The following is a 12,594-nucleotide window of genomic DNA, read 5'->3' on the forward strand; positions in this document are numbered from 1 at the left end:
AAACGTACATAGTAAGACAGAATTCTCTGTAACTTTTTACACTGTAGGATATTATCAAGACTTTTGATTAATTGCAGTGTATGGCGGCCCACTCACTGAATCCTTCGGGATCAGACAGCATAGAAGTCGAATAAATAAATAAATGATGCACAGCTGAGAAAAAAGAAAAATCCACTGCAAACAATAAACAATAATCTATCCCCTCCCCCACATCCCCTTCTGGTGAATAGACCCCCCCCTTTTGGGGGGGCTGCCATTAATGTGTTATTGTTTTATTGTTTGGTAAGACCTAAAATGGTCACCTAACATCAAAAACATCCTCAAAAAAGCACAACAAAGATTGTTCTTTCTGTGCCAGCTCAGGAAATTCAAACTGCCCAAGGAGCTGCTGATCCAGTTCTACAGAGGAATCATTGAGTCTGTCATCTGCACCTCTATAACTGTCTGGTTTGGTGCTGTAACCCAACAAGACTGACACAGACTTCAGAGGATAAGCAGAACTGCAGAAAAAACAATTGCTGCCACCCTGTCTTCCATTGTGGACCTGTATACTGCACGAGTCAAAAAGAGGGTAGGGAAAATATTTACTGACCCCTCACATCCTGGACACAAACTGTTTCAACTCCTACCCTCAAAACGTTGCTACAGAGCACTGCACACCAAGACAACTAGACACAAGAACATTTTTTTCACGAACGCCATCACTCTACTAAACAAATAATTCCCTCAACACTGTCAGACTTTTTACTAAATCTGCACTTCTATTCTACTAGTTTTTCTCATCATTCCTATCATCCTTTTCCTCCCACTTAGGACTGTATGACTGTAACTTGTTGCTTGTATCCTAAGATTTTTATTAATATTGATTGCTTCTTCGTTGCTTATTTGACCCCTATGACAATCATTAAGTGTTGTACCACATGATTCTTGGCAAATGTATCTTTTTCTTTTATGTACATTGAGAGCATATGCACCATGACAAATTCATTGTGTGTCCAGTGACACTTGGCCAATAAAGCATTCCTATTCTATTCTAAAAGAATTTCTGACTTGAATTACAAACTTACAGTATTCTGCAATTGCATTGACATCCTTCAGTCTCAAAAGACTATGGTATCGTGCTCTGGAAAGAGTTCCTAAAACAGAACCTAGTGTGGCTGAAAAGATCAATCAGAGAGTGGCAATCCCTTCCACTGAGGGAAGATCCATTTTGTCCCCTGCTTGCTCCCCTCCTCCCCAAATTTCACTGGTTTCAGGACTGCCTCTTTGCTTGAGCCTGCTGAACAAGTGTCTCTTTGAAATGGAGAAGGCCATTGTTGTGGTTAGCTCTGGCCCAGCTCCTGCCCCAAGGAATGTGGGGGAAACATCCACATGCCACAGGCCTGTTTTGCTCCCAATGGAATCTGCCGACAAAGCCTCCTCTGACCAAGAAAGTGTGAGTGACAGGGAAGAGGGGAGTTTGGCAGACAACCCAGGATGAGATCAATCATCTGTATCATCCTTGGATTCTGAACAAGAATTAATGACACATCCACACGTGCGTATAGAGTGATACATAGGAGACAACAACTGAAGGATTACTACAAGAGAAAATGAGGCCGCCTGTGGTTGGGTGGGGCTGCTGTAATTAGTGCTACAGATAAAAGTGCAACCTGGTGTTTTAGCCTCATGGCAGTTTATCTGATTCATTGTTTCGTCAAGATCGTGTTTTTTGTGCTGTTCAAGATTTTGTGTGGACTCTCTGGACTTTAGAATTGGACTCAATTTCCCAGTTATTGGATGAGCAATTGGATTGCATTTAACCTGCGCCTTGTGTGTAGGCATTTGTGTGTTGACATTTAAAAAGGGAGCTTTTTCTGTTTATAAAAACTTTTGGGTTTTCCTTTTATCGTGTGGTGTGTGTCTTCCTGGACTAATTACCCTGTAATTATGGGAGGTTGAAACACACCGGCAGAACAGCTATGCTGCATCTTTAGCCTCCAAGCTGAATGATCAAAGGTCAAAGATTCCCAGTATTCTAGTATAAAGTAAAAAATAAAACTAAAATTCAACTGCAGTACAGTCATCATGTTTAGTCATTATTTACAGTACAGTATTGCAGTTAGCTTCTGCAGCAACCATTATGTGTATTTGTGTATGCACTGGACCAAAACTTATTTATATAATTTATGTTGCACGTTGTAAATAAGGATGTCATCATATATTTGCAATAAGGTTCTAAATTTAATGTATCCAAAATAGGGTTGGGAAATATTTCTTCAGTATGTTGGGAAATGCGCTTAGGGAGATGTGCAATTTATGAACTATGAGCTCCCTCTCCTGGTAAAAAATAATATTCTTTCTGTAATCCTGTGTGTGATATGGAAAGAACTTCCGGTTAGTAAAGTGGATTTGAATTAAAGGCTACATTAATTTTTTTGACATTGCTTCCCTAGTTATTCAAAATTTCTAGTAGTGAATATCTTTCTTTATATTTTCTCATGTAACAATTCACTAATAGTCCATAGACGTGTGAGCAAAATCTTAACTATTTTGAATATTCTTGAAAATTGAGTGAACTTTATGAAATAATGCTTTCTAACATCTGGATTTTGAAAATGAATGTTGGAATATCCTTGATCTTATTTATAGCAATAATGCTATATACTACAAACTTGCTTTTTTTTTTTTGAAGGGTAGCACCTTTCCAAATTGCATTTGGTTATTAATTTGAATTTCCTTCCATAAACAAGCATCCGTGCTGTCTAAAGCAGGTAAAAATATTAATAGCAGTTTGTGGAGTAGTTTGGGCTACCGAGCACTCCAGTATACAATTTCCAGGGCTTAGGGTTTTTTCCCTAAGTCCAATATTTAGAATTTAAATATTAGTCCAAATGAACAACTAATCAAATCACTAACTGACCACACTGGCACGCAAGATGTACATAAGCTAAAGAGGAATAGGACAAGAAAATAGTGCTGATAATTTATTTATTTTAATTATTTATTATTTATTATTTGGATTTGTATGCCGCCCCTCTCCGAAGACTCGGGGCGGCTCACAACAAGTGAGACAAATCATAATAATCCAATTAATTAAAATATTTAAAGATTTAAAAAAAACCATATACTAACAGACACACAAGCATACCATGTATAAATTAAACGTGCCCAGGGGAAGATGTTTAATTTTCCCATGCCTGATGGCAAAGTGGGTCTTAAGGAGTTTACGGAAGGCAGGAAGAGTAGGGGCAGTTCTAATCTCCGGGGGGAGTTGGTTCCACAGAGAAGGCTCTTCCCCTGGGACCCGCCAACCGACATTGTTTAGTTGACGGGACCCGGAGAAGGCCCACTCTGTGGGACCTAATCAGTCGCTAGTCTGGTAACAAAATGTTCAGAAACTAAATTGAAACAAGTTTGGAGAGCTAAAAGCATTTTCTATTATTTCAAAGGCAATTTAAGTTTCTGCTATTAATAGCAGTAGTTGTAATGTTCCCTTGTTTGATGAAAAAGAAAATTTGGATTTTAAAAAGTTCATTTTAATCTGATGGTGCTAGTGGTGGTAAGGGAACCTTAACATTTAAATGCTCTCAGCTGTAATGTTTTCACCGAGGTAAAATTTGTGCTATTTGTTTTATTCCATTTATATATTCATGCAATTTACATGGTAGAAAATAAATCCTTAAATTATGGAGTAAAGCTGTGAGAAATGGAATATTATTCTTGACCTATTGCAACAGAAATATAATTTTAAAAACTGTTTTTTATTATTCTTTTGGACTCCTGTTGTTTCCTTGGTGGAATTTTCTCAAAAAACCCATGGTGTACCCTGTGACATTTTTTGTGTAGCAATGAAATGACCTTTGAAGAAACAAAAAAAATATTGATGCCTTTTATCTGAGAATGCCATGGGTACACAAGAAAACAAACCTATGAATCAAACAAGTCAATCCAGAGGTCTTAGTTAAATTATCCTGCTGAGGATCCATTATGTGAAGACTTGACTCTCTGCAATACAGTGTTCCCTCGATTTTCGCGGGGGATGCGTTCCGAGACTGCCCGCGAAAGTCGAATTTCCGCAAAGTAGAGATGCGGAAGTAAATACACTATTTTTGGCTATGAACAGTATCACAAGCCTTCCCTTAACACTTTAAACCCCTAAACTGCAATTTCTCATTCCCTTAGCAACCATTTAGATTATTACTCACCATGTTTATTTATTAAAGTTTATTTAAAAAAATATTTATTAAAGGTGGACGAAAGTTTGCCGATGACATATGACATCATCGGGCGGGAAAAACCGTGGTATAGGGAAAAAATCCGCAAAGTATTTTTTAATTAATATTTTTGAAAAACCGTTGTATAGCCGTTTCACAAAGTTCGAACCCGTGAAAATCGAGGGAACACTGTACTTGGAAACATGAAAGGCAAGAGGAGAAATAGGTGGATGGACTCCATTTCAATAGCAAGCAATCAACATTGGAAGGCCTGAAAGACAAAGTTAAGACTAGATTGTCTTTCAGAAAATCTATATATCATTAGAAGTTGGAATAATTTAATGATAACTTAATCCAAAAATTAAAAATGGAATATCCTGAACTAGTTGGTTGAGGAAAATGATGTTGGCACTTTTCAAGTCTTCTAGAACAGTAGTCACCAACTGGTGGTCCATGAGAAAATTTTGCAGAAAAATTATTTTCATTTTTATAATGCAAACTTGCCAACTTTAAGACTTGTGGACTTCAACTGCCAGAATTCTGGTAGTTGAAATCCACAAGTCTTAAAGTTGCCCAAGTTTGAAGACCTCTGCACTAAATATTATTTATTAAATAAGCCCTAACTACCCTGTTTCCCCGATAGTAAGACACCCCCGATTGTAAGACGTATCGGGGGTTTCAGGGGGGTCGGCTAATATAAGCCGTACCCCGAAAGTAAGACATATGTCTTACTTTCGGGGAAACACGGGGGGTATTGCCGCCTCCCTCTCATCTAGCTGCGCGCCGCCTCCTGCCCACGTCCACACCGTCCCCCTCTCCATACGTCGCTGCGCCGTCCCCTGCACTTGTCACTGCCGCCTCTGCAAATTTACTTGGGCACGTCCCTACTCCAAAGAAACCTCCCCCCCCTGCCCGTCACAGAAGGTAAAATGCATATACACTAAAAAAACACATTTTACACAGGTTTTTTTTAGCTGTCAGTGCCCCTTTAACAATATAAGACATACCCCGAAAGTAAGACATAGTGGGGCTTTTGGGGATAAAAAGAAAGTAAGACACTGTCTTACTTTCGGGAAAACACGGTATTTAAATTAAAAAAATCATATTAGTGATCCACAGGATTTAAAATTATGAATTTAGTGGTCCCTGAGGTCTGAAAGGTTGGTGACCCTTGTTCTAGAAAGCAGCAACCTATTCTTTATTGTTCCAGAAGGAATGACAGGGAGTAATGATCCAAATTCAAGGAAGCTGATTGCAGGTTGAATATTAGAGAACAAAATTAGAGATACAGTGGTACCTCAAGATACGAACCCCTCGTCGTACGAACAACTCGAGATACGAACCTGGGGTTCAGAAAAAATTTGCCTCTTCTTACGAACTTTTTTCGTGTTACAAGCGCCAAACCCGAACTTCCGGGTTCGGCGTTCGGGAGGCTGCTGGGAAGCCGCACGGCTGTTTTAAAAGGTGACAGCCGGGCAGCAGGGCTTCCCAGCAGCCTCCGAACGCCGAACCCAGAAGTTCGGGTTTGGCGTTCGTAACACAAAAAAAGTTCGTAAGAAGAGGCAATTTTTTTCTGAACCGTTCGGAGGCTGCTGGGAAGCCGCGCGGCTGTTTTAAAAGGTGACAGCCGGGCGGCGGGGCTTCCCAGCAGCCTCCGAATGCCGAACACGGAAGTTTGGGTTTGCCGTTCGGCTTCGGGAGACGGCTAGGAAGCCGCATGGCTGTTTTAAAAGGTCACAGCCGGGCTGGGGAGGTTGCTGGGAAGCCCCCCAGCCCGGCTGTCACCTTTTAAAACAGCCGCGCGGCTTCCCAGCCGTCTCCCGAAGCCGAACGCCAAACCCAAACTTCCGCATTCGGCGTTCGGAGGCTGCTGGGAAGCCGCGCGGCTGTTTTAAAAGGTGACAGCCGGGCTGGGGGGCTTCCCAGCAACCTCCTGAACCCCGAACCCGGAAGTTCGGCAAAAGTTCGGCGTTCGGAGGCTGCTGGGAAGCCCTGCCGCCCGGCTGTCACCTTTTAAAACAGCCTGGGGGCTTCTCGGCGGCCTCCCGAACGCCGAACCCGGAAGTTCGGGTTTGGCGTTCGGCGTTCAGGAGGTCGCTGAGAAGCCCCCAGGCTGTTTTAAAAGGTGACAGCCGGGCGGCAGCGGTTTTTTTTGCGGGTTTTTTTTTTGGTTGCACGGATTAATTGACTTTACATTGTTTCCTATGGGAAACAATGTTTCGTCTTACGAACCTTTCGTCTTACGAACCTCCCCCTGGAACCAATTAGGTTCGTAAGACGAGGTATGACTGTAGTCCTTGACTTATGAGCACAACTGAGCACAACATTTTCATTGCTCAGCGAGACAGCTGTTAAGTGAATTTAGCCCCTTTTTATGATCTTTTTTTGCCACAGTTGTTAAGTGGATCAATGCACTTGTTAAGTTAGTACCATGGTTATAAAGTGAACCTGGCTTCCCCATTGATTTTGTTTATCAGAAGGTCATAAAAGGTGATCACATGAATCCGGGAACTTCATAAATTGGCTAGTTGCCAAGGATTAAATTTTGATCATGTGACCATGGATGTAACCAGTGAAGGGCTACCAAAATTTTTACTACCACACTGTGGGTGTGGCTTATGCATTTTCTTTCAACATCTTTCAGTGCAAATTGGGGTCCCCCCCCCCCCGATCCGGGCAGTAGCCCACCCCTGGATGTAAGTGAAAAACAGTCACAAGTCACTTTTTTCAATGCTGTTATTACTGTAAATATTCACACACACAAAATTGTACATCAAAGACTCCTGTATGCAGCATTTAGAGCTGATCAACTGTTGTATTGTATATTAAAAGTGGCAATCAATGGTTTCTCTGGACATATTCAGATAGTATCCGAATCATCTAGATCAGTGGCGGGTTCCTCTTACCTGCATACCGGTGCACTGGACGTGCATTATTATTATTATTATTATTATTATTATTATTATTATTATTATTATTATTATTGTTATTATTGTTATTATTGTTATTATTGTTATTATGTCAGTACAACACAGCAAACGAGATCACTATGCTGGATTTCGTATTTCATCACCAGTCGGGCACTTCCCAAGCACCTAGGACTGCGTGATGTAGCGGCGAATTATGTTTGCCGATCCCAGTAAAGCGGCCATTTGCAATTGACAGGTGGAGATTTTGTCAATTCTGATGGTTTTCAAATGTCCGCTGAGATCCTTTGGTACTGCGCCCAGCGTGCCAAGTACCACTGGGATCACTTTCACTGGCTTATGCCAGAGTCGTTGCAGCTCGATTTTTAGATCTTCGTATTTCACTAATTTCTCTAGCTGCTTCTCCTCAATTCTGCTGTCTCCTGGGATTGCGATGTTGATGATCCATACTTTTTTTTTCCACAATCAGGATGTCTGGTGTGTTATGCTTCAGAATTTGGGAAGTCTGAAGTCCCACAGTAGTTTTGCTTGCTCATTTTTGACCACTTTTTTGGGCTTATTATTATTTCTTATTATTATAATAATAATAATAATAATAATAATAATAATAATAATAATAATAATAATTATTATTATTATAAGAAATAATAATAATAATAGTAATTATTATTATTATTATTATTATTATTATTATTAATTAGATTTGTATGCCGCCCCTCTCCGTAGACTCGAATCATCCTGATGATTCCGGAACGCGCACCTGCCCCTTGTATGATTTTGCTTCAACGCATGCGCAGGAAGCAAAAAAGCGCCAAAATCTCGTGAGGGGATTGTCGCACATGCGCGATTTTTGCAATTTTTTGCCTCTGCATGTGTGAAAGAAAAAAACCCACCAAAATATCATGCGCACAAGCATTCTCTTGCGAGATTTTGCTTCTACACATGTGCACGGAGCGAAGGGCAAAAATGTGAAAAAAACACAGTGCCCACTGACAAAGGCAGCACCAGAGCAGCCATGTGCAAATTGCGCAATTGGCGGGCTGCTATCAGAACTGCGCATATGGATGCTTTGATTTGGATTCCTTCATTGAGCAGCAGGTAGCAGCCATTGCCCTGAAAAAGCCCCTTCCAACGTTGGTTTTATAAGAAGATATTGCACAAGCCCACTTAGCCACTAGATGGCAGAGGTGCTACAGGAGCCTGAGAGGTTACTAAGGGCCTGGTGGAAATTCAACATTTTGTTGAACTACACATATTTCACTGTTTCCACATGGTAGCTGCCAGAAGAATCTGATACAGTGTGATATAGAAACAAGATATAACTGGAATAATGAGATTTCTTTCTGGGTTTTTTTTAAAGCCCTTTAAATGTCTGGTTTTAACAGTCCTATTGGGCACTGTAAATGCCTCAGGTGCAGTTGATATACTTTTTACATTCCTGGCTTTTGGCTGTGTTTTTATGGAAAAACATATTGAACTTCAGTTGAAGAATATTTGATAATCCCTCTTAGAACATACTATATAACAGCTGGTATTTCTGTGTTGTAGCAAATCCATTATATAGAGTAGTTAGCAACACCATAAGTTGTATTCTGCTGCAAAATAAAGTATTTTTAAAACAGTTCCGCCAAAGGAAACTTCAGTTTAAAAGAAGTAACTTGTTATGTGTTTTGTGTTTGGGGGTGTGTGTGTGTTAATTTTAAGGTTTTTACTGGAAATGAGCAGGTAATTTATTTTTACTGTACTGCATATAAATACCACACAACTCTTTAAAATAATAGATTCTGAAAGTAACTTACATATTTTAACCAGATAAAAAATAAAATAAAAGTAGTAAATAGTATGTATTCTTAGTAGTAGTTATTTTCTAAATTCATAGAACTTTCGTTTTTAAATAAATTTTATTAACTTTTGGAGGTGGGGGAAACCAACGACAGCTAACAAGCTAATGAACAATCCAGTGAGAAATAATGAAACATTGATTGGATTCAATTAGCATTTTGACTCCTTAATAATTCTATAACTTTGGGTCCAAGTTTTAAATTTTGTATTTTTGGCTTTGCTATGTGCATGTTACATTTATACCAGGAAAAATGAATTGATGCTTGTACGTTCTGTCCTTGGCCTAATTTCAGGTAAGTTTTAAAAACTTAAATCTGTAGAGATATTTATACAAGGTTGCATAAATGGAGTTGTGCGTAACAGCTATAACTCAGTGCAGAATTATGCACACCCAAGCAAACAGCCATAATGCAGTGCAGAATTAAATACACATAAGAAAACATACTTAATAATCCATATCACAGGGCATCTGCCTCTTGAATGTCCTGTACTCCTATTTTTAAAAAAGATCTCGTTGAAAATGTTTTAACTTCTATTTTATAAACGGGTGCAAGGTTGCATATTAAATAAGTCCTAACTATTTTAGAAGCTGTTAGAAAAGAATATTCAGATTCTGAAACTAATTATTTAGGAAAACCCCAAATTACATATTTGCACTTGTTTGGAAACAGTATACAACAAGTAAGGTGCATCATTCACAACGCATTAATGTTAATAATTTGAGTAATACAATATGAATGTGGCTAAAAACTCCCAGCTGAGAACATATAATGCTAGAGTTAGCCTGGGGATATATATATTCTTAGTTTTTGTTGAGATGCCAAAAAAAGTTCAGATTTTTGGCTTCATTCTTAACTCTGTGATTATTCTACTTAGAAGATTTCAATCAGTATAAACTATATTTTGGAAGTATATTAATATTTTAGTCTGATGGTAGTAGTTGTAGTAATTACTTCTGACTTGGCCCACCAATATGTTCTTTAGTGCTTTCCAATGTCCATGCTATGTATAATCTACATAACTGAGAATGGAACAATGTGATTGTACTAACATCTTTTTTTCCCTAAGATCCCTTTTAGAAATAGAAAAACTAATAATAGTACCTGAATTCAAATGACTTTTTCTTAAAGTAAAAAAACAAGCTGATTTTGAAAATGAACAGATTATAACAGGCAGTTCTTTATGGTGATACTGTATTGGGATATCATTTTGTTAAATCAAGATTTCCTTATTTATAAAGTAATAAATAAATCATTGTAAGAATAATCTATTTTAGGGTCCTATAATGACATACGTACTTGTTAAAAATAAATGAAGAAATAAAATATTTATTTATGCATACACACACACATATACAAACATACATATACATATATACATACATACATACATACTTCTATGCCGCCCAATCCCAAAAGACTCAGGGCGGCTTACAATAACATAAAAAAGATACAAATAAAAATTTAAAAAGTCAAATATAGAAATCTAAAACTATAAAATCCCAGGAGTACGAATGTTGGGGGGGGGGGGAGTTGGTTCCATAGAGCTAGGGTGACAACACAGAAGGCCTTCCGTCGCGGCCCCGCCAACCTGCATTGCTTAGTTGGTGGGACCTGGAGAAGGCCAGCTCTGATCTTATTGGTCTCTAGGAGGTATGCAGTCAGACACGGTCCCATAAATAGTCTGGTCCTAAGCCGTGTAGGGCTTTATAGGTAATAACCAACACCCAATAAATAAATAAATAAAATCTTGTCATGGTTTAAAGAACTGTGTTTCTAATTGCTACCAATTAGTCACTTACAGTTTTCATCAGTCTTATTTATCCATATTTGTATTCTTTTCAGGGGACTTTAAAATTGCGTAGGTGTCTGCCAACAATTGAAGGGAAGTTACTGTCTTCTAGCCGAAATTCGTAACTATGCCAGCTTTATCAACTGGATCTAGTGGAGATGCAGGTAAGGTTATTGGTTTTCTGTACAAAATTAGCTTTTATTAATTAGTTTAGTAATGTTTAACTTACTAGTCATTAAGTCCTTTGTATTTCCAAAATCTCATGGTGATGATAAATATGGGTAAGGGTTTGCATTCCTGTCTAGATAGATTCAAATGTTTGTCACTATCCTGTAGAAATAACATCCCACACATGGATCTTTTTTGCTTTATTGTATTAAGTTTTATGTATACGTTTCATTTGTAAATGAAACAAATTTAGTGTGACTTTTTTCCACCAGTGAGATCAACTAATTTAAAATTAACTAAAAATTTAAGGAAAATTAGCTGGTTATAACGCTATATTCAAATACATGCTATATTTGAAATTGATTAAATCAAGTAAATTGTTTTTAAACCCTGTATTTTTAGAGACTGTAAAAAAAATAAATCTGAAGCAACATTTTGAATGGTTTCATGAACACGTTCATTAAGTTCAAAACTTTTTCAGAACGATGAAATCAATGCCAGAGCAGCTGTTTTTACATTCAAATGGAGGCATTTCAAATTTGAAGTACTTTGAATTTAAAATTTGTTGGATGCTTCTGTTGTTTCCTAGGAACAATATAGAGATGACTTGCTATCTATCACCTTCTTCCTTAACAGGTGCTTGTTTTGTAATTAAAGCACCTTAACAGCAGAGCTCAACATTTTAAAAACACTTAAGGATTTTAGAAATAAAATTACAGATTTTAAACAAAAACAGTAAGGGTCAATTGACACCAGAAACTTCTGACTTCTTTCCAAATGTTTCATTTTTAGCTTGTATAGCATCCTGAAAAATAGGAATCATCTTAAAACTTTCTGAAATAAATATTATTAATTGAATTTTAGTTAATCTATGCCAAAGTAGCAAATTTACAAGTTAATATATTTTGATCTATTCATCAAAAATTTATTAGGCTTAGTGATATGGTTTTTGAATTCATTACCCATGTTACAATAACATTAAAGCATTAGCCTGGAATAGTTCAAAAATCTGATAAGGTAGTTAACAAATAAAGGGAGATAACCATTTCTCATTGTATTGATTTAAAATCTCCCAGACATGATTGTAATACATAAAAGTGATGGAAAAAAATGACCATATTTTTTTATCGTTTAAGTCTATTTTATACTTTCCACAGACTTGTTCTAATAACGAAGCTATGAAGGATATGACAAAAATGGTGATATTAAATTTCTCTAGACTAATAGTAAAATTTTCCGTTCTGATGTCAAGAATGTTGAGCATCTGGACTGTTGAGTAGTTTACCACGTGAGCACTTTCCCCATTTTTTAAGCCATTCTTTTCCTAAGAACTTTCAGACTTAGGTAGAAAATTGCAGTAACAGAAACCAGTTTCTAAAATTGGAAAATATATTTAGTGTTGATCATTTTCCAATATTTGTAAAAACTATTTTTTGGACATTTCAAAATATGCAAGGTGTCCATGTATTCACTAAAAATATCATTCAAGAAATTGATAGTTTAAATGTAATATAGGTAATGTTTCCCACTCTCCTGTGTGCTGCTAGTCCAAGCAATGGAGCCCTCAGTTGCCATGGGGACTGAATTAATTAATTAATTAATTAAACACACCCTCTCTTCTCCACTGGCTGTGATGATTCAGGTTTCAAACTCAGTTGGTACCAAGATGG

General features: G+C 37.7%; 1 protein-coding gene across 3 annotated transcripts in view; it reads left to right on the forward strand.

Moving 5' to 3' along the window:
- The window catches only part of MPP7 (MAGUK p55 scaffold protein 7), a 134,017-nt gene that overhangs the window by 29,090 nt on the left and 92,333 nt on the right, over positions 1-12,594 (forward strand). For all 3 annotated transcript variants that reach the window (XM_070729414.1, XM_070729416.1, XM_070729415.1), the window contains exon 2: positions 10,810-10,920. In XM_070729414.1, coding sequence (XP_070585515.1) covers positions 10,884-10,920 — 37 coding nt within the window. In that variant the 5' untranslated portion in view covers positions 10,810-10,883. The remainder of the gene's footprint in view (positions 1-10,809; positions 10,921-12,594) is intronic.

This window comes from Erythrolamprus reginae, chromosome Z (assembly GCF_031021105.1).
Source record: "Erythrolamprus reginae isolate rEryReg1 chromosome Z, rEryReg1.hap1, whole genome shotgun sequence".
NCBI classification, from domain to species: domain Eukaryota; kingdom Metazoa; phylum Chordata; class Lepidosauria; order Squamata; family Dipsadidae; genus Erythrolamprus; species Erythrolamprus reginae.